The sequence below is a fragment of the Rhipicephalus sanguineus genome, chromosome 5 (genome assembly GCF_013339695.2).
Source record: "Rhipicephalus sanguineus isolate Rsan-2018 chromosome 5, BIME_Rsan_1.4, whole genome shotgun sequence".
Lineage (NCBI taxonomy): Eukaryota > Metazoa > Arthropoda > Arachnida > Ixodida > Ixodidae > Rhipicephalus > Rhipicephalus sanguineus.
Window position 1 is genome coordinate 6970304 of NC_051180.1, and position 20859 is coordinate 6991162.

Genomic DNA, 20859 nt, shown 5'->3' on the forward strand with positions numbered 1-20859 from the left:
CCATCGGCCTAGAAAAGTTGCCAAATTGGCGCAACGTAGCCAAACCTGGCAACCGTGGCCACATGGTGCATAGGTGTGCTGACGAGGGAGGGTGTGTTTAACCCTTAGCCCGCCGGCCAACTTGGCAAGAGACATTATGCCACTTTCACAATGGCAGAAATAATAAATTTTAATACGCAAACTTTTTGAGCAAACATTTTATAAACACGATAACCTTCTCAACGGCGATAAACACTCATGTTCCCTGGTGTGGTGTGCTTTTCTACGAGAAGGCCGCATCATATGAGGTTCAGGCGCACAGCGTCACACCTAGCTTGTGAGCCATAAAGTGAACGACGAGCTCCTGTGGCCGCCGCTGCCACTCGGCCATGACATCCTTGGATGCAGTCACCTGGTCTCCTTCCATTCGGTCGAGGAGGGTGACGCACACAACTGCGCCTGCATGCAAAGAGGATCGACGCGTTAAGGCGTAGAAGCGGGTACAACCATCGAGGAAGGGAAAGAAAATTAGGACAGGCAACTATCCTATCCCAATCCACTGGTAAAAGTGTGGCGGTATTTTCTTGTGTATTTTTTAACACGAAAGTGTTTTATGCCGGGGTCCACCAAGACTTCAGTGACGTATTTCCGTCACGGAAATGACGTCGAAAAAATTTACACGATCAGATGGCAAAGAACAAAAGCTCCGTCAACGGGCATCGAACCCACGATGACTCGGTCCGTAACAGATGCCGGGCACACTATCCATTGCGGCACGGTCACAGACTCTAGAGGCTTTACAAACGCGCCTTTTATATCTACCACTCTCCCGGTCGGCGAGGTGGTGTTGCCCTCTGGGAGCGGTAAAGTAAAGTAATTCGTCATTACTGTGGCCTCCGCGATTAGCACCTGCAACGCGTTACACGTCCGTCCCATTCAGCGCGTTTTCAATAGAAATCAATTTTGTCAATGCTTTAACTATTCTAGTACACTATAGCTTTAACACACCGCGAGGTGTCGATCTTAGCCCAAGCGTCGCAAAAGCGTCGGCTTTGCTCGTAGCATCACGCCAATCCAAACCAAAAATAGCTCTGCGACGCGCGCCTGCCTCACCTGGCTGTAACACCGCGTTCCCCGGGCTACCGAGGCGGCACGACGCGCTTTGCGCTTCCCCCTAGTCAGGCCGTGGTGTTCAATCACATTTTAACATGCCGCGGGATGGCGATCAAGTTCTGCGTCCAATATACGACGCTCTTCTGGCTATCAAACCTCGTTCTCCGATTACGCTTTCACCGTTAACTACTACAGCTACCAAAGGGTTTGTTTAATCGTTTAACATGGACGTTAGTCGTCGGGATGGAGATGTACCACCAATCATCAAAGTGGGTGCATCCACGTTAAACGGTGCTTTAGCTGCCAGACATCAATATACATGTATATGATACATGATATAAGAGAGTTTGCACAATGCATTGTGCAAACTCTCCTATATCAATGTACAGTAAACATTCAGTTACTTCTGTAAAGGCACGCTTTACTTTCGTGTTATTCCGATTCCTATGACGGAGGGATCAACCATCTTTTTCGGTTACTGCATCTATTTTGGCTCAATTCACTAAGGAAGGCACGGGAACTGTTCAGCTTTCCAAATATAGGTCATATATTAAGGATATATTGTCACGCGCCCTTCTTTTTTCCATATCGGTGTAATCTGGTGTCGCCCGTTGCACGTGTACCCACTGTCTTGCGCACGCCGAGCCGGGATGTCGAACATTCCCGATTGTACTGGATTGTTCTGATAAGCTTGAACGCGCAACACGAACAGCACAGGTTATTCTGGAACTAACGCGGCCACCAACGATAAGCCTGTAACCTTCGATGGCTACCCGTGGCGGAGGTCTAGTGGTTAAGGTGCTCGACTGCTGACCCGCAGGTCGTGGTATCGAATCCCGGCCGCGGCGGCCGCATTTTCGACGGAGGCGAAAATTTTAGAGGCCCGTGTACTTAGATCTAGGTGCATGTTAAAGAACCCCAGGTGGTCAAAGTTTCCGGAGCCCTTCAGTACGGCGTCTCTCATAATCATGTCGCGGTTTTGGGACGTTAAACCTCAACAATTATTAACCTTCGATGCCGCATGTACTATAAGTGCCGACGCGCCTTACAGCTGATCGGATTGCTCGACGGCCGACGACTGTTCTCGCCGCCATCAGTCTATACAGCGTGAATAGCTTGTACGTTGGCTTTTCGTTTGCCGGGCATAAGTTCGCCCCAAATAAAACGTTCTGTATTTCCCAGTTGCGGTGCAGCATTCTTCATCGTCACAACCACGTGACAATATATTTTCGTCCGTGTTGGTATTACGTTATTTTATTATTGTCTGTTTCGTCGCAGCGCGCAACACCCCGGTATGGGAAATATAGACCTTATGCGAAATCTGCTGCCATGTTGAAGGCTAAGCGCGCTCTGAATGTATGCACAAAGAGCGTACAGTCGCGCTCAATATGACTTGCAACACGGGAGCGCGTGGACTCACGAGTTCAAGGATAGCGCATGGCTACAACTTGCCTTAATTTACACAACTAAATTATACTCTCTTATTTGGGAGCATCCCCAAGATAGATGAGAAGTGTTTAGTTGTGGAAATAAGTAATAGTGGGAGCCATGGGTAATCTTAAAGCTTGTGAGGCCATGCGCTCCCGTGTTGCAAGTCATATTGAGCGCGACTGTACATATCAACGTGTGGCAGCTGATAGGAACGGCAATGCCGACATATTTTGGTGCGCCGTGGTGCTCATGTTGGGGAAATTGGGTTGCTGAAGAAAGGTTGGCAGGGAACTAACCTCCGTATTATTAGATTTCCTCGCGGCCGACGAGGAGCAGCACATCGTTCCGTTGCTCCGGCTACTGCTTACGACTAACGCCGTGTTTACGTTCGCCGTTCTTAATAGATGCGATATGTGACAACATCGGCGCTCATATGAGAACACTATTTCGTATCGTGCTGGAACGAGACAGTTTTCGTGCCGTGTGCTTGCAGGCGCAGACAAAGCGGCTTCGTGTACGAGCTTCAAAGCTCCTTCGCGGCTACTCGTGCATCCCTGCACTGCTGTTGACGTAATAACCTTGTTTGTTACATTGCGATAACGATTGCATGTTAGACGGGTAGCTCGTGCGCATCATCGATTCTCAGCGAACGGACCGATTGTGCAGGAACGCATTGTTTTAGTTTGTTTTCGATTCTGGGGTTCCTTGAAACCGAAACTGAGCGCCAGTTTCGGTTTCAAGGAACATGCGCGCTCGTAGCGGTTGCCGGGCATCCTGAGATCTGATTGAACGAAGTGAGGTTGATGTTCGCATTTATTGTCTTTCACGAGTTTTTACAAATAAATAAGTATGATTGAACCGTAAAGAGCTGTTCTTTTGTTTACTTGTCTTTTTTTTAATTCCTTACTTAGCGAATGTTAAATCGGGCGAAGCGCGGCAAGTGGTTGACTTCTTTTGTTCGTAGCCTCTGCTCCCCCTTGCCACTCGCTCAGCGATATCACAAGTTGAATCGCGCTCGGTTTGCGTGCCAAGTATGAATACGGGAAAGATAAGACATTAGATATGGCGTGCAGCGAACGGAAGCCTCGAGCAGGCCAACCATGCATTACACGAAGATGGCTAAATCGGGGCATCACATGTTTTGCGAGGCTCTGTGGTGTGTTAACCCAGGGGTTTTCAGTTGCGCGAAGGTTTTTCAGGTTTCCGAGTGACAACGGATGAGCACAAGTATTTGGGTCCATTATTTGAGCAGATATTCATTTTGCATGAGTACTACGTGAGTAAACCCAGTTCTTTGCAGTCTCTGCAAGCGCAGTGTCTCTAGAATAATTCATCATGACGACAGCCTACCTGTTGACGGCAAAATACGTTTAATGAAAGGCTTGAATGCGTGTTGGTTCGGCTACACAGTATGTTCATCTTTTTACTTTTGCCATGTAGTTTAGATAGCCTCCCTCCTGTTCATGGAAATGCATGTAGCCAGTTTGAAACTTTGTGGGTGTTTACTTCCAATACTTTCACTTAAATACATGCAATGGACTCACTGATGCTTTGAGATATTGTTTAACAGTAATGTCACTGGAGCCAACGTTTTGACAACTGGTCTTTCCTTCGTCAAGGCAATACTGCTGCCCTGACGAAGACAAGTCAACTTGCCAAAATCCAGCGTCATTTCCTGTTCAACAATTTCTCCTCTTCCTCTTCCCCTGAACTTCTGTCTTGTTTGGTACTCAAGTTCTGTAAGAAAAATATGTGCGCCGTCATAACAGACGTGATTGAGTCCAGTACGACGTGGCCTGCTCGTGATTGTTAATAATTTTCGCGTTGGTATTCTGGGTTCAATGTTTGCTCATTATGTGCATATTTCAGTTGTAAGTTAAAGCTGCTACTGCAGATTGACACTTTTACACTACGTCTGTGTTTTTTTTAGTACGAAACGTGTGATTAAAAAATTTAAATTTTACTTGAGTTGATAGAGTTTTGTCTTATTAAGAAATCGGTCAGCTTTAGTTTGTCCACTTCACAACACACGAACAAAACTTAAGAAATAATGAACTAAATTTAACGAGCGGCCAGCGGACATTCCGCTTGCATGCGAAGTGGGAAAGGAGAGCTTCCTGGCAACCCTCCTACTCTCGGTTTCGCGCCCTTTCCCTGTATTTGCTAACCTTACCAGTGACGTCATGAAAGCAATGTTTTGTTAGTGGATTATTCCTAGTTGGATACCCGGCAGCCGCCAGTGGTGGAAGCGGCGCTGCCGCAGCGTATCAGCATGCGAGAGCGCCCCATGGGAGGCATATAAGGTCCGTTCGATTCGCCGTCCACGAGGTGCTGCACCTTTCCATTCATTTCAGCAGTGCAGCAATGGCGGCCTCTGAACCACGCCATTCGTTTCAAAAGGTGCAGGAGAGGTGGTTCACGATGGCGGCGAGGACACACCGTCTGCCGGAATCTCTCTGTGACATGTAAAACGACATTACGTGGTACCGAATGCACGAAGTGTTCGGCGTCTCCAGTGATTCAGGCTGTTCATTCACGACTTTTCTCGCTTTGCCAGCGTTGAATGTGTTTGTATTAGCTGCGAAACAACCTAGGGTGTTTGCCAACAAAGGTTTTTAGCGAGCCAACTTGTGGTCATCGTCGCGTCGTGCACCTTCGACGGAGAGCGTGCGCGTGGCGCCATGAACGCCGAACGTGAAGAGGCACTCTGGTAAAAGGTGAGTTATGAAATTCGCCTAGTAATCTGTAACTCGAAGCATTCTCGCATCTCGCGTACATTTATGTTTACTGAGGCAAGCGCGACTGCGCGTTCCTGTTGAAGCTTGCTTTTGCGCGGAAGGCACGCGGCCTAGAGGTAACGTTTCGATCCGCGTGGACTGCCGCGTGCGATTCACGGCAACACATCGCCCTAGTTTTGAGCGCGTAATCAAATGGCCGAGCGCAAGCGATGCTTTGACTTTGGTTATTAAGTTCGCGTCACCTTTCATAAAGCTAGCAATGAGCTCTTTTGCTGCAACAACAGTACTGTTCCGAACAACCGTGGTTTGTGCGGCTTGCCACTTTCACCAGAATTATTGCCGGACGATGATTTACAACAGATATATTTTAATAAGTGGAACTTCAACCGCGTATATTTTTGTCTCCTTAATCCACGCTTCGCTTCCGCTACACGTGCTTCTCTGTGCGGGGTGTATTGACTGATGTGATATCATACGAGCACGTTGCAATCTGTGTGCATCGCTTCCTCGACTGTTAATTACAAATACCGTATCTCGTTTTCAGTGACACTGCCGGTCTCTGGTATCAACTGATTCGTGGACCAGCAGCTCTGCACATCACGGGCTGCTAACAGAAGGAGAGGCAGTGTATGAGGCCGACCACGTTCGAGTATGCAACGCAGAAGAACCGCATCAGGACAAAATCACTCTCCCCGCCCTTTCTGGCCTGGCGTTAATGAACATTGTAAATTCCTATGTGTACAGTCCTACTCACCGAACAGTTTAGCTCCAACGCAGTACACAAAATCTTCGCGAAAGCGCTTGCTACACACGCGATAATGAATGGTGGGTTGCTTCCCCATTCTCAACTTTATCAACCATGCAGCTCGCTGCTTCTTGGTTTTGGGGCATGGAAAGTCATACCAGGCTAGGTCAAATAAGTTCGGCACTGAGCAATAAAGCACACTGAAGCAAGAAACAGAACTTCGACCTCGGGGATGAGATGCAGCTAGCAGCGTTGGCGTGGCTTTCGGCGGCAAGGCGAGTCAAGTGATGTCGTTTAAGACGTCATAGCGATAGCAGCGCCGGTCTCTCTTGTGGTGGCCCTCGAGGCATTAGCGCACCCAGGATTTCTCTCAGGGGGGGGTTGAAATTCTGAGAAGACTACAGGAATGTAACGACAAATGAAATATGTGATACCAAATAATAATAATAATAATAATAATAATAATAATAATAATAATAATAATAATAATAATAATAATAATAATAATAATAATATCAAATGTGATGATGATGATGATCTTTCAGCGTTTTGCAGCAAGATATTGAAAATACTTGAGAGGGCCGAGAAACCACTCAGTGAAGCAGCGCACGTAGAAAATAAACGGCATATTGAATAAACCAACGCGTAATATAGTTCCAACAAATGTGTCTGGCAAATACTTGTTTTTGTAAATTTTTCAGCTCCATGTAGTGATACGGGTGCTGACGCGCGGGCCGGCTGGCGATCGCACAATGCTGTTATAAAACAAATGATTACTATGGTAGCGCAAACAAATCGGACGCAAGAAAAGCACACGAGGACACCCCGCGCCGTGTGCCTTTCTTGTGTTCCATTTATTGTGTCTTGTGTCCGATAGCCACAGTAATCAGGAAATGTCATACAAACAAGCCCCATTGGCAACTTTAGCAGTTGAAAAATTCTGCAACTGAGAATTTTGTGCATAATGCGAGCAGAACATCCTATATTATACTTCCTTCGAGCCTCGCCAAACTACAAATCTGAAAGTGTATCGTAAATATTGATTGTAAACTTTCTGGCATTGATTATAAACAGTATGCACAGGTCAGTGCAGCACACGTACAATACAATTCTCAGCTCACGGATAAACTGTTGTAGCCACGCTTACCGATTTGCCATGTCATTCGGGTGCACAGGTTCGGCGACTGAAGTACCCTCTGATAAGTGACTGATCGATTGACGCATCCGAAGGCGCTATGTGCCGAGTCATCGGTTCCTTCTTGGCCGTAATCGGGCATTCCGGTGTTTTTGCTGCTTCTCTTGAAATGGAACACGGAATCTTTGTCGGGAAGTAGGTGAGGATCGTGTTCGACTGACACGTCATCGAGATGTCTGGTGTGGTAGGTCACTGTCGACGCAGACTCGCGCAGCAGACACAGAAGCAAGTTCTAGCAAAGCGGACTTTTCCGTCCGATGTACAACATACAAAAAAGAAGTGGTAAAAAGAGAGAGAGCGAGAGTTGCCTACTGAAAAAAAAAAGAAAGAAAACGTGGCACCCCAATATACCTTTCGCATTTTCCAAAGCCCTTTTTCTTGTCCCACCGCCTTCAAAACATTTACTCATTCTGCCACGTCGTCTTACTCCTCCCGTCTTCGCAACGTATGGATTTCGCATAGCATTCGTGCTTGCTTGGGGTCCTTGCGTGTGTGCAGTACTGCGGCATGGCTGGCGACGCACACACTATTTGCTCCAAGGCTTGCTCAGAAATGCAGGAACGACAGTACGACAGTGTATGTGCTTAAACTAATATCGTCATGTGCTCGAGCTGTACGCTGTACGGCCTCCGGGGTTTGCGGTCGTTTTGACGAATGAGCCGCGTACTACGAGGTCGCCTTTCTTCTCGCCGCTCCAATGCACCTCATCCGTCCGCTGTCAACAAAGTTAAGAAAAAATGCGCGACCACCCCGCTGGCGACACCATTTGCCTGCACAAAACGCAAGCCCCGAAGAAAACAGAAAACACTTGTTTCGAAGCGCCGCCGACGGCCTCTTATCTTTGGAACTTTGAGTGAGCATTGTCCCTACGTTTCGGAATCCATAGAGTTCTTTCTTGAGAGTTCGAGGGAGCGAGACAAACGAAGAAGGCTTCTTTTCTTGTTCGGCCGGTATGAAAGGGTGAGTCAGGAGGCGGCGGTGCTCGTCAGCAGAAGAATAGAGGAGTGCTTGGGCTTGACCGTTGGGAATGAGTTGAAGAGTAAAAGGGGGTGGGGAGCTCCTTTGGCGTGTGGATGTGTCGAGGTAAACTGTTAGATGAGAGACAGAGAAAGGGGGATACTTGGAGTGCCGGACTGTGTGAGCTGTAAGCAGACATCTTTTTTTCTATTTTCTTAGGCTCTGCGCAGGGAAAAGCGAAGACGCTACGTGTGGGTTGCCTGCAGCGTGGTTCACGATTGGGTAGCTTGTATCTGCCAGCATTCATATTTCTGGTAATTGGTTTCAGCTGCGAGGACTACAGTTTCAAGAAAATTGATTCGGTGGTCTGCATCTTTGCAAAATTGTGGACGTCTTTCCCCTCTTTCTTACAGGTTCTCAGTTCCGCTGATGCAGCGGGCGTCGCAGCCAGTACAAGCAGTTTTGTTGAGGATGCCTCGGGTTCGCTCTTCCGGTGGCCAGTTTTTTGGAGAAGGCAGAGAACGCGCTATTGTGCTCGTAATGCTGAAAACATTTTCACGAACCGCCCGTCCCCGTCGTCGGCTGCGGGCCACGCGCTCGGGGGGGGGGGGGGGGGGGGCATGTCAACAAGACCGTTTCTTTTTCCTTCTTTTTTCGGCACCCTATCTTTTTCCTTCTTTTTTCGGCACCCCGCACCAAAGCGAGAGCCGTAGAAGGCTCGACAAAGAAAAGAGCGGAGTATGGAAGCAACTTGGAAAGGCTGCAGGAAAGGAAGCAACTTGGAAAGGGCGGCGCGTCTAGCACTCACAAAGGGCTGCACAAGACGGTGGGGCAAGTGGGCGGTGTACTTTTGAAGCCCACACGTGCTTAAAGGCCAACTCCGGCGATTTTTCGGCCATGTCAAAGTAATGGTGCTTTTATGTTCCTGAGACGCTCCTGTTACGGGCCCGATAGCAGAAATACTCGGCAAATTGGAGAATAATTTTAAATAAGCAAAAAAGCGCAACACCGAAACCGAAACCCAACCGAGTGTACTGTCTGCGTATGACGTAGACGTTGTTACGAACGAACCGGAAGTCGTGCAAGGCATGCCGGTCACGCCGGCGCGGAGTATGAAAACTGTGACAGCCGGGACGACCAGCGAAGCGCCAGCCAAACCAACGCTGTCGCCTTGTGCACAGCAGACGCTCGCTGTAGCGGCCTAAGCGCCGAAGTTAGCGGTGCCCTCGGCTGCGTCACTTCCGCCGCCTTGCCAACACTGACGTCACAGACGCAATGTTGCCAATAATTGTGGGAAGCCAGGAGAGCGTTTGCAGAGAATCTTTAAAATTCATTTGGAAACAATCTGCGCATGTCTCAAGCCTGTATTTTGGCATAAATGACGGAAACGTGCAAAGGAACGTACCCAGCGAATTTCACTGAGATCCATCGACCTCGAAAAATCGCCGGAGTTGGCCTTTAATGGGTGAAGTCATTGGCGGACATACGCATCAAGTGTCATCGATGGCCTCAAAACTTGGGCGGCTGTCCAGTAAGAAGAAGGAGGAGGGGAAAAAAAGAAAAAAAAAGGCAGGGGGGTACAGTCGAAATAAGGCGCGGAGAACTTGAAAATTTTTTAAAAAAGAACATTGTTAGTGTATGATGGAGGCTAGTAGGGATTTTATGTTGCGAATAGAATATTTGTCCAGGTTATTTGAAGGCTGAGCGTACTTTATGTCTCTTAATATTATAGAAATCATGCTATGGCTTTTAGTGATTCCAAATTACCACGAGCTAGATTTATTCCTGATGGGTGTAGGGATTGAAATTTGTGTATCAAATAGTATCAAATACGATTCCATGTATTTCCTCTCCCGTGGTGACCGTAAATTTGTAGAATGTAAAGTTTGGCTTGATCGAAATTGTGGTCTTGTTGGTTGAAGTGGCTATCCCACCTCATTTTCATTTTATGTTTTGTAGAACCCATCTAGATGAAAAAAGAATGTTTGTCGGCAGGAGAGCGTATATTGTTGAGTATTTAAAGGAAAAGAAAGGTGCTCCGTGACGGACACAATTCGTGTTCACTATAATATCAAGGATTTGAGAAAAAGTAATGACAATGCCATCGGCATCGTAACAGGAAATGTTCGTCACGCTTAAGCGAGTTTCGATTCCATAGGGAGCAAGGCATTGAATGTACATGAAAACGCTTGTTATTTCTATAAAATGAGTTTTGTGACGTAGAATTTGAAAAAGTTGCACATTCGAGGCAAAACCAACATATACTTGTTGCGCAACTTTGTCGTCGCTCCATTAGGGCCATTAAACCAAGCCATGTGACACCGACAATTTAATGTTATTTAGGCACTTGATATTCTAATCTCTAATTGCATTAGAAGCGTCCCAGTAACCAAATATAATTGGCGTGTGTGCAGGTGTGAACCTGTGTGAACCGGATAATAATGTTATAAACGGTAAACAACACTGCGAACTCCTGTTCTGGACATACATGTATGTAGCACTGCGTACACAGCTGGATTAGCTGCTATACGTAATAGTTTTTGATGTCACATGCACTGTGCACCGACGTCTGTGGCTAAGTCACGCGACGCATTATCATTGTACACCGTCCCGTTTTAGACTTCCCCCGAGAATAAGAACAATAGCTTGTTTCGAAGATTCCGAACTATCTCCTTGCTCTATTGCAGTAATCAGAGGGGGCAGGAAAAGAAGAGGGGTCAAACCGACGACCCGTGAAAGCATCTTCTCTTTCGTCCAAAATTGCTTCACTGGAAGTGAACACAGTCACAGAACTTGCGGTTTTCGCTCTTTCTGTTTAGGAGTAGATGACTGAATACAACACATTAAATGAAGGAAATTCGACCTGAAACCACCTCTTGAATTGAAATGATAACGTTAACAAGGCCACCTGAACGTGTACGTTGGATTCTCGGTGACAATGACCATGAAGCAGTTACGGGAGGGGGGGGGGGGGGTTCAGGTCGGCCTCAGGGGGGGTTACAACCCCCCCCCCCCCCCCCGTCGGTGCGCCACTGCCTCGAGGCCATATACACTGCCGGCTTGGTGCAGTCTTGCGCGTGCGCACTAGCAGCTGAGCAGACGACGCAGAATTCAGGCGTAGGCGCTGTACCCACCTCTATTAACGTGAGACGTGTTTTGCCGAAGTGTTTGAGCCTCATAGACTGTCCACGTGCGGTTTGCCACCTGTAAACGTTACGTGGACGACGTAAATTAAGCGAACAAGAATAAGGTCTGCACCATGTCGGCACCTCGTCATTCGTTTCTAGTGAAGCACCGTGCCTGCACCACTGAACTGCACCGCCGTGAACCGGTTCCGATTGGTGCAGGTGAATTACGACAACCTAGAGAGCAAACTGGCGCTGCGATCGTTCAACCACCATGGGAATGACTTCGGACTGGTTTGCGTTAGCTAGCGAACTGTCTACGGATCTTTTTCTGCAGTTTCAGTTTCGTTCTTCGCGAGGCGTCGGTAGTGGGGTGCGTTGCAAAGCACTCAAGCACTGCCTATGTTGTTCAAAGAGGCTGAAGACCACTAGGCCTCTTGGTTTGCTGAGACGTTGCAGCTTGCAGGTTGTATTTGACAGTTTTAGCAAAGCGTCGTGCTCTCACCGCTGCGCATAGATGTAGCGTCCCATGCCAGTGCAGGAAATTGCATAGAGTTCACGTTTTTTTTTAATAAGAGCATCTTGTCAAAACTTTCAAATTGGCTGCAAAACGACGGCGAAGCTAAGTAGACGCACCGTCACGCTCCTCTGACTTGACTTCACAACAAAACGAGAGATGCGTTGGAGGCAGACCACTTGAACAGACGCACCTGGCATCGCAACAGACGATACGTTAAGCGTTTCTCACACAATGCAGTACTGTTATTTCTATAAATAGATAATGCGTACTTTCGAGGGAAGAACAAGCAAGCTTGTTTTCAAGTGTTGTAAAAAATAATGCTTTATTTGGTGATGCCAAATCTGGAACACAATTGCAGACCAATGCATACCCTGCCTAACCCTGGTGTTGAATTTGTCTAGGTTTCACTTCCATCTCACACTCACGCAAACATTTTGTAATAAGTTTTACGTACAATAGAATTAAGCAAGTTTTAATTTGAAATAATTTTATATCACTTTGTTTTACACTCGGCAAACAAGCGTCGCGAATCTCAAGAACCTAATCCATCCGAAGCAGATCCGAAGCCCGTGCTTCCCATCATTCCCATGGTGGTTGAATCGGTGCTCAAGGAGCCCGCATAGACACTAGCGCCAGATTCCCCTCTAGGTTTTATAGTATGAAACTGTATGTATAGACAACTTTCCGCAGTGGGGCACAAACGCTGCCATGTTTGATCACGTAATCATAACTGGCCTTCACCCAGCCAGTTGCCCCAGCGGCCCAGCCAAAGCGTTGTGCCAGCCAAGCGGCCGTGGCCGTACCACACAAGCTGGTTGCAGCAGGGTGTAAGCAAGTCACATGCTTGCGCAGCAAAACATAGTTCTACATGTAATTGCCTCAAAGTTGATAACGGTGAGTGATAACGGCGGTGATAACGGTACGTACCACGCCACAGCGACAAGTGATATCTTTAATCTACTTCGCATTTATGACGTATGCCTTTCTTGCATTAGCAACCGCCAGTAGCTGGGGTTACAAGCCAACATGGCAGCACCCATGCAGACGCGCTCGCCCGCTTCGATCCGAACTCGCGCTCGCTACTCGCCCACTGTCCTCACAGCAGTAAATAAATGGTGAAATCGGCTATCGCTTTGTGTTAGCTCACGCTGGGGAAAAAGCGTCAGGTATCTTTGTCTCTATTAATGAGATCAGCTGTGTTTATTTAGCCACGCCTGCGAACCCTTGTCTCCGAGAATATGAGAATGAATCATAGAAACACTGCAAAATACCGACGAATACATTGCCCTCGAAGCTTCAGGACTCAGATACAAAGCAAGTGAATGCGTAGGATTCGAACTTACGGGCCATTGATGGCGACGTGATAAATGCGAGGCGGAAGGAAACTGCATCCACAGGTGCCGCCATGTTGACTTTTCCGGCGTTGCCGTCTGCTCGCATTTACTCGCGTGCACGCAGACGCCATGGGGACCGTCATAGAGTTTCATACAACAACATAGAGAGGAAACTGGCGCTGCGATCGTTCAACCACCATGGGAATGATGGGAAGGCTTCGGATTGGATTTTGTTAGCTAGCGAACTGTCTACGAATCTTTTTCTAGTTTCAGTTTCGTTCTTTGCGAGGCGTGGGCAGTGGGGTGCGTTGCAAAGCACTCAAGCAGTTCCTTTGTTGTTCAAAGAGGCTGAAGTTCACTAGATCTCTTGGTTTTCTGCGACGTTGCAGCTTTACAGGTTGTATTTGACAGTTTTAGCGAAGCGTCGTGCACTCGCTGCGCATAGATGTAGCGTCCCATGCCAGTGCAGGAAATGCATAGAGTTCACGTTTTGTTATGAGCGCTACTTGTCAAAACTCTTTCAAATCGGCTGCAAAACGACGCCGAAGCTAAGTAGACGCACCGTCACGATCCTCTGACTTCACTTCACAACAAAACGAGAGATGCTTTGGAGGCAGGCCACTTGGACAGACGCACTTGGCATCGCAGCAGATGATACGTTAAGTGTTTCTCACTCAATACGGTACTGTTATTTATATAAATAGATATTGCGTACTTTCGAGGGAAACACAAGCGCGTTTGTTTTAATTGGTGTAAAGAAAATAATTCATTATATTGTGATGCCAAATCTGGAACACAATTGCAGAGCAATGCATACCCTGGTGGTTAAATTTGTCCAGGTTTCAGTTCCATCTCACGGTCACGCAAACTTTTTGTAATCAATTTAACGTACAAAAGAATGAAGTAAGTTTTAATTGGAAATAACTTCATTTCGCTTTGTTTTGCACTCGGCAAACAAGCGTCGCGAATCTCAAGAACCTAATCCATCCGAAGCAAATCCGAAGCCTGTACTTCCCATCATTCCCATGGTGGTTGAAGCGCCGCTCAAGGGGCACGCGTAGACGCTAGCGCCAGATTCCCCTCTAGGTATTATTGTAAGAAACTCTATGGGGACCGTGATGACGCGACGCGGCTGGAGACTTATTGAGCAGTGCTGCCAAAGGCCATGGTAGGGCGGCCACGGTGCGGTGGCGCCATCTAGTTTTGATTGAACAAACCAGCTGCCGAAAATTGTCTATAGACCGTTTTCACGGAGAGGAGGAGCGTAGCCTCGAACCGGTGTATTTTCACCGCTTTCTCTCTCTCCACCTCGGCGGACCGCTGCCGCTGGTGTGTGCGGATTCCCGAGTTTTGCACTGCGTGGTGCGTGAGAGGTCAGCGTGTTTCCATTTTTCGACGCGCTGAAACAATTGTGCTGCCGCAAATCGAAATGTCGGACGAGAACAGGTCGACAAGCTACCACTGCGCTGTGTTTGGCTGCGGCAACAGCTACGGAAGCCTGAAAGACTGGCAGCCAAGGCATGCGAAGTGCACTATGTTTTTAAATGACTTCGCTTCTCCAGGTCGCACGCCTTCTCCGACAAATAGTATATTATTATATGGGGTGTCTGCACTTATGGCCATTTCTCCAAGTCACCAAACCAGCTTGTGATTGTGCTTGGGTGCTGGTACACTTTATCATCTGCATCAAAGAGAACCAATGTCAAGGCTGACGATTAATACACAAAATGCTTGGCCAAGAGTTGTTCTCATGAACCTCTCCGATTTCTATGCTACAGCACATGATTTACAATGGCTGCGGCTAGAAAATGTTCCATCTTAGTGCGTGCAATTTCGAGATTATTGAATGGGCACTTTTCAATCTACATGACAGAAAGGCCTGCATGACATGTGTTCTTTGGCGTAGGTACGCGTTTCTAACGTTTCGTCGAGAGCACATTCTTTCTCGACTTGTCAATTTTGTGACAATAACTGGGGTAGCGTTATGACAACCGCACTTTTTTTTTCGCGCGGCAGTCTGGGTGTCGTGTATAATCGGCCCACGTTCGTTAAAGCCAGGTCGTTACCTGGACACGTGCGCTTGTCGTAATGCTTCTGAAATACTCGCCAGAAAACAAATTGACAGTAATGTTACCAAAAACGAGCGCCCTTTCGGCGTATCGCTAGTGGCGGCGGCTCACGCCGAAGCGAACTCACGCCATGCCACGCTTCCAGATGTGCAACAGGCTTATTTTTATTTTATCATCGGCGTTGTTTCTACGCCGAACTTTGAGCTCACCCGTCGTACTTCTGTTCCTTATCCTGTGCAACGATCAGAGGCCACAAGCTACGACGGCGACACGAATAAACACAGGCATCGGTGTTTGTGCTCCTGTCGTTCCGTGAACATTGTATTGCAACGTGCCAAGCGGAACCAAAATGGTCTGTTAGGGATTAGAGTTACGTTGAACTTGAATAATCACGGCACGGAAACCCGGGAGCCATCTTAAACACTAATCCGCGCACCTAGCGCGCAGCCAGACAATGGCCTACGTGTTCGCTCGTCTCCATTTACGTTTCTCCGATTATACTTCGACAGTTGTCGTAAGTGTTAACGCTCTTTTATAGTGATTATTCCAAGAACCTCACCCGGCCAGCTATAACAAAACATACAAAGCAATTACCAATTTACACATGCTGCTTAAGAACTGCATTGGCATTATTCTCATCGTCGGCGCTGCTGCAGGAACGTCTCGTGGGCCGCCGCTGCTTGCTGTTTCAGCCATTTTGAAGCTGCAAGCTTAGCGAGTATTTATCAGCGCCTTTACACTCGAAAAGCGTTGCCCTGTTTTGCCCGTGTACCGCGAAGAACAGCAATACCTTGTGAACCGAGCGCATACGCTGCATACACCGCCGCGGAACCCCACACACCGGAAGGGCGGCGAAACGTCGCAGACGATAGACGGCGCTGCGGCGGTGGAGTGCTTTAAAAATGGCAGCCTCCTTGTGAAATTTGTGTATAGGGAGTTTCCGCCTTCTGGTTTAACAAACGTAGCGTTTGGTGGGACGCTTTGCCCACACAGTGACTATTCTGTTGTGCAGACCACAGAATAGAGTGCAGCTTTATTCTGTGGACCACACAATAAACTTGCGCGCTGTGGGCTGTGCAGAAATGTTCTGTAGCCCAAGCAGCCCACCTCTCTTGACGACGGTTTTCTGTCACAAATTGCGAGGGTTCATTCTGTGGTCTGGTCCACAGAACAGGCACTGTTAATGCCCTCAGAAGGAACTGAACCCACCCCATGAAGACTTCGATTTGCCAACGCTCGAGCTCTCTTGACAACAGCTTCTCTCGCGAATCTCAATATGTGCTCGCCGTTTTGTGAATCGCTATTGAAGACGCGTATACGTGAAAGATTCCAATGTTTTGTCATATGCCAATATTGATATCAGCCGCAGATAAACTTGTTATTGTGAACGGAAGCAGCAAAACGAAGGCGTATAATGATAACAAATGACAGCGGTTCTAAAATTTTGTTTACCTGATCTATCGCGTGCGGAAACTAAAGTCATTTTCACCACAGTACGTTTGTTTAGAATAACAGAGAGCTGAGCTAGTTGGTAAGTATTCATTCTAAAAAGACAGGGCGTGCAAACACGGACACAAGAAAGAAGTCAGGACACCACAAACGCCGACTAACAACTGAAGAGACGCACAACGGCTGAAAAGAAAGAAGGCACGAAAACTTATCTGCGCATGCCCATGCACCAAGTCGTGTGAGCACAAAATGAGTGATAGCTTTAACGCACAGGTTGCACGTCTTTTAGATGTAGGGTATCCTCGTGATGCAGTGGCCACGGTCGCTGAACGTTTAAAGAAGTCTATTGTGTTAAGTCCGAGCATGGTTGTAGAAAGCGATAGGAAGAAACGTGTGGTAGGTATACCGTACATTCATCGCGTATCTCACAGGCTAAAGAAAGTAGGAAGTAGATATGGCGTTAATGTTGTTTTCACGGCTGCCAATAAGCTAGGTAAGATTTGTGCCGCTGTGCAGAGGAAGAATGAGGGAGTAAAAGACAAGAAGCGGACCGATATTTGTTTCGTAAAACACACCAAAAAATTCACTGATTGCCGTACGAGTGTGGTATATAAGATCCCTTTCAGCTGCGGCCGCTTCTACGTAGGACAGACGGGCCGATGCATTAACCAGAGATTGTTGGAACATAAGAGATCGCTAACAGGAGGCTCACCTTCTAATCTATCTTTACATTGTCGAGATTGTAAGTGCACGCCAAAATTTGATGAATGCGCAGTATTGTACCGGCATAGAAATGAAGAAACGCGCCTGATGATTGAAGCATGGCATATCGAGAATAGTGGTAGCGCATGCGTGAGCCAACCGTCGATTAACTTGCATAAAGATGAAATCAAGTGCCTTAACAGTTATCTTCCACGTAGACCGCCACGCGTGCCGGATTGATATGTTCGCCTGTTGCATGGGCATGCGCAGATAAGTTTTCGTGCCTTCTTTCTTTTCAGCCGTTGTGCGTCTCTTCAGTTGTTAGTCGGCGTTTGTGGTGTCCTGACTTCTTTCTTGTGTCCGTGTTTGCACGCCCTGTCTTTTTAGAATGAGTACGTTTGTGTCATGTGAAAAAGTGCACTAACATTTGCACGGGAGACTCGAATTTTGAGCAATTCTTCTGAATGGGCGCGGCCATAAATCACCCGTAAAAGAACGCTAACGCCACCGCAAAAATAAAACAATAATAACAAATGACAGCGTATATAAAATTTTCTGGCCTTGATCTTCAGTACGCCACGCTTAAGCCACTTTCGCCGCAGTACACCTGTGAAGCAAAAAAAAAAAAGCGCTATAAGATTGGCGAGAACCTACTAGTTGTCACTGGATACAGCACACTTTGTCACTTAATTAGGCGCACTTGCACTCGCCGTATAATTACGAGTACTTGTATGATCGTCAACGTCTGAAAACTTTACAGAAACAGCTAAAGTTGCCCGTTGCCAATCTCAGTGCACTTTTTTTGCACGACATTAATGCACTGCGGTGAAAGTGACTGAAGTGTGTCCTGACGCGAGAGATCAGGGCCAGAGTATTTTAGTAGTGTCGCCCTTTGTTGTTATGATTCCCTTCTCGCAGTGGCGTTGACGCTGTTCTTAAGGAGATCTGTGGCTGTGTTCGCACAATCGGGGGGATCGCTCAAAATTTCAGTCTCCCTTGCAGATCTTAGTGCACATTTTCTGTTTGCATGACACAAATGTACTGTGGTGAAAGTGTCTTAAGTGTCCCGCACTCGATAGATCAGGTCCAGAAATTTTTAGAACCGCTGTCATTTGTTATTATACGCCTTCTTTTTGCTGCTTCAATTCACGACAAGTTTACCTGCTTTGGCATGTCAGACCAGCAAGCATGCCAAAGGTGGGCTTCGCCTTCGTATTTCGAACCTTTCACGCATAAGTGTCTTCCATCTCGCGTACTATGCCCGGAAATGGCCTCCTTGGTCCGGACTTATTCACAAAGCTGCGAGCGAATATTGCCATTCGCGAGAGAAGCTGTCGTCAAGAGAGGAGGGCGCAGTGCTTATTCTGTGAATTAGATCACAGAATAAACCCTACCCACTTGTGAGAGAAGCCCGTCGTCAAGAGAGGTTGGCTGTTTGGGCTACAGCGATGTCTGGTGCGCACGGTCCACAGCACAAGTTTCTTTGGTGTGGTCCACAAAATAAAGCTGCAATTTATTTTGTGGTCTAGTTCACAGAACAAAGCTGTAGTTTACCCTGTGGTCTGGTCTGGTCCACAGAATAGATTGGGACTCTATTCTGTGGTCTGGTCCACAGAATAAAGCCGCACTCTATTCCGTGGTCTGGACCACAGAATAGTCACTGCGCTTTGCCCACGTATTGCTTCACCATGCGTATTTTTCAACCAACTTCAGAGGGGTGGCCCGGATGTCCTGAACCCCCCCCCCCTAATTTTTTAAAATTTATGCCCCAAGAAGAAGACATATCAGGTTCTCCCAAAAGCTGATCCTCCTTTGGAAAAATGCTGCACCCTTCCCCCTGTGCGCTATGAAACGTTAACAGATGCTTCAAGTGTGTGGAACTTTTGGTATGAAAGTTAAAACATGCTGTTCCGGAAAATGGGTTGTATTCGACGGTGAGTGCGCTGTTGATGGTTACATGCTGAGTTTCGCAAGCGTTCAGTCAGCGACGTAAAACTGTCTTGCTGCAACGGGCTGAACTTGTAAAGCGCGAGTCAGAGACGAAGATTTTTTCGGGGAAGGGGGGTTGATCCTCCCCCCCCCCCCTCTGGCTACGCCCCTGGCGCCAGTAGGCCCCGAAAGCGATGATGTGAACGCGAATATTAGCACACTGTGTTACTTACAAGCACATGTCTGAAGGATTTGCATAGAATACGAGCTGATCGGTACCTGCGTCTTGAAGCAACTAACACTTTTCAGGTTCACTTTTCACGTTCGTGAGATGCGTAACTTTACATTTTAATCGTGCAGAAATTCCACACATAACTTACGTGGGTGACTTCAGCAGCGACATATATATATATATATATATATATATATATATATATATATATATATATATATATATATATATATATATATATTTCTTAAAGTAAAAAAAAAGGACAACGTTTTATTTACAATTAATTAGATGCACAATACACCAGGACGTAGGATATCCCTCATGAAATACGCTTTGAAACGGGTGAAGAGCATTGTCTTACTTGCTGTCATCGCTGCGCCTAGTAGTGTAACGCGATAAAACCTCTTCCCAACCAACCTACACTACACGCAGGATATTCAGATAGCTAACAACGCTTCACTCGCTACACTGACAACAAAGTTTATAACCTAGCACATCGCTTCCTTCTCAACGACGGCACGTGTGACTCGGTGACAAACTTTCGTTCTCATTAGGAAATGCCGGTAACGTGTAAAGGTCCTTACGATCTTGCCTGATGTTCTTATGCCCCGATTGATTTCTATCAAAGCCGATACAAGGCTCGGACACAAGCCTCCAACATGGCGCCGAATCGGTAGCTTCGTCAAACCTCCGACAGATGGCAGCAATTTTGCATAAGTTCCATATGGGTGCTCTAGCATCCTTCTTTGCCCGACACGTGTGGATGGAAACTGGGCAAATTTTAGTCGGTGAACCACGTGGCCCTTCTTACGCGAGACGTCGCTTTATCATTTGATCGCGCGTGGTCATTGATGAAGCGGACAAACACAAGCGCGGCAGCTCTCTGTGGAAGCCCATTTCAATGTTAACCCATTCGTCACCATCCGTCATATGACAACTTGCGGCCCGTAATTTTCCTCTAGATTCGCTGGACATTCCTTGGAACCTGAGGCACTGGCCACGACATCTGGCGTGCCTGTGGTATAAGCACGCAAAAGAGTGGCCAAATTCAGTTTACTGGACAGCTTGGTAAAATGTCTCTCACCTTTGACCCCGGCGTGATGGCACATTGCTGCGAACTGCGAGGATTCCATCTCGATGTTGACGATACCTAGCTGAAGTAGCTTCACGAGGAAGGCCAACTTTTCATCTTCCGTGTAGTGGCAGATAGCTCCATCTAATCTGGCTTGGCCTGCGGGTTAAAAAGCTCAGCAGCATGTGATATCCTCGAACACTTGAAGGCAGAACATTTGGTAATGCGTTGACTTATACAACAACCGCGGGGACCGGACATAATGAGCC

At 47.3% G+C, this 20859-nt stretch overlaps 1 protein-coding gene across 1 annotated transcript in view; it reads right to left on the reverse strand.

Annotated features, from left to right (window-relative positions):
• Window positions 1-220: 220 nt before the first annotated feature.
• LOC119393153 (uridine phosphorylase 1-like) overlaps window positions 221-20859 on the reverse strand; it is an 88521-nt gene continuing 67882 nt past the window's right edge. The window contains exons 7-8 of the mRNA XM_037659976.2: window positions 20603-20749; window positions 221-438 (exon numbers count right to left, since the gene is read on the reverse strand). Of these exons, the coding sequence (XP_037515904.1) occupies window positions 290-438; window positions 20603-20749 (296 nt within the window). The 3' untranslated portion in view covers window positions 221-289. The remainder of the gene's footprint in view (window positions 439-20602; window positions 20750-20859) is intronic.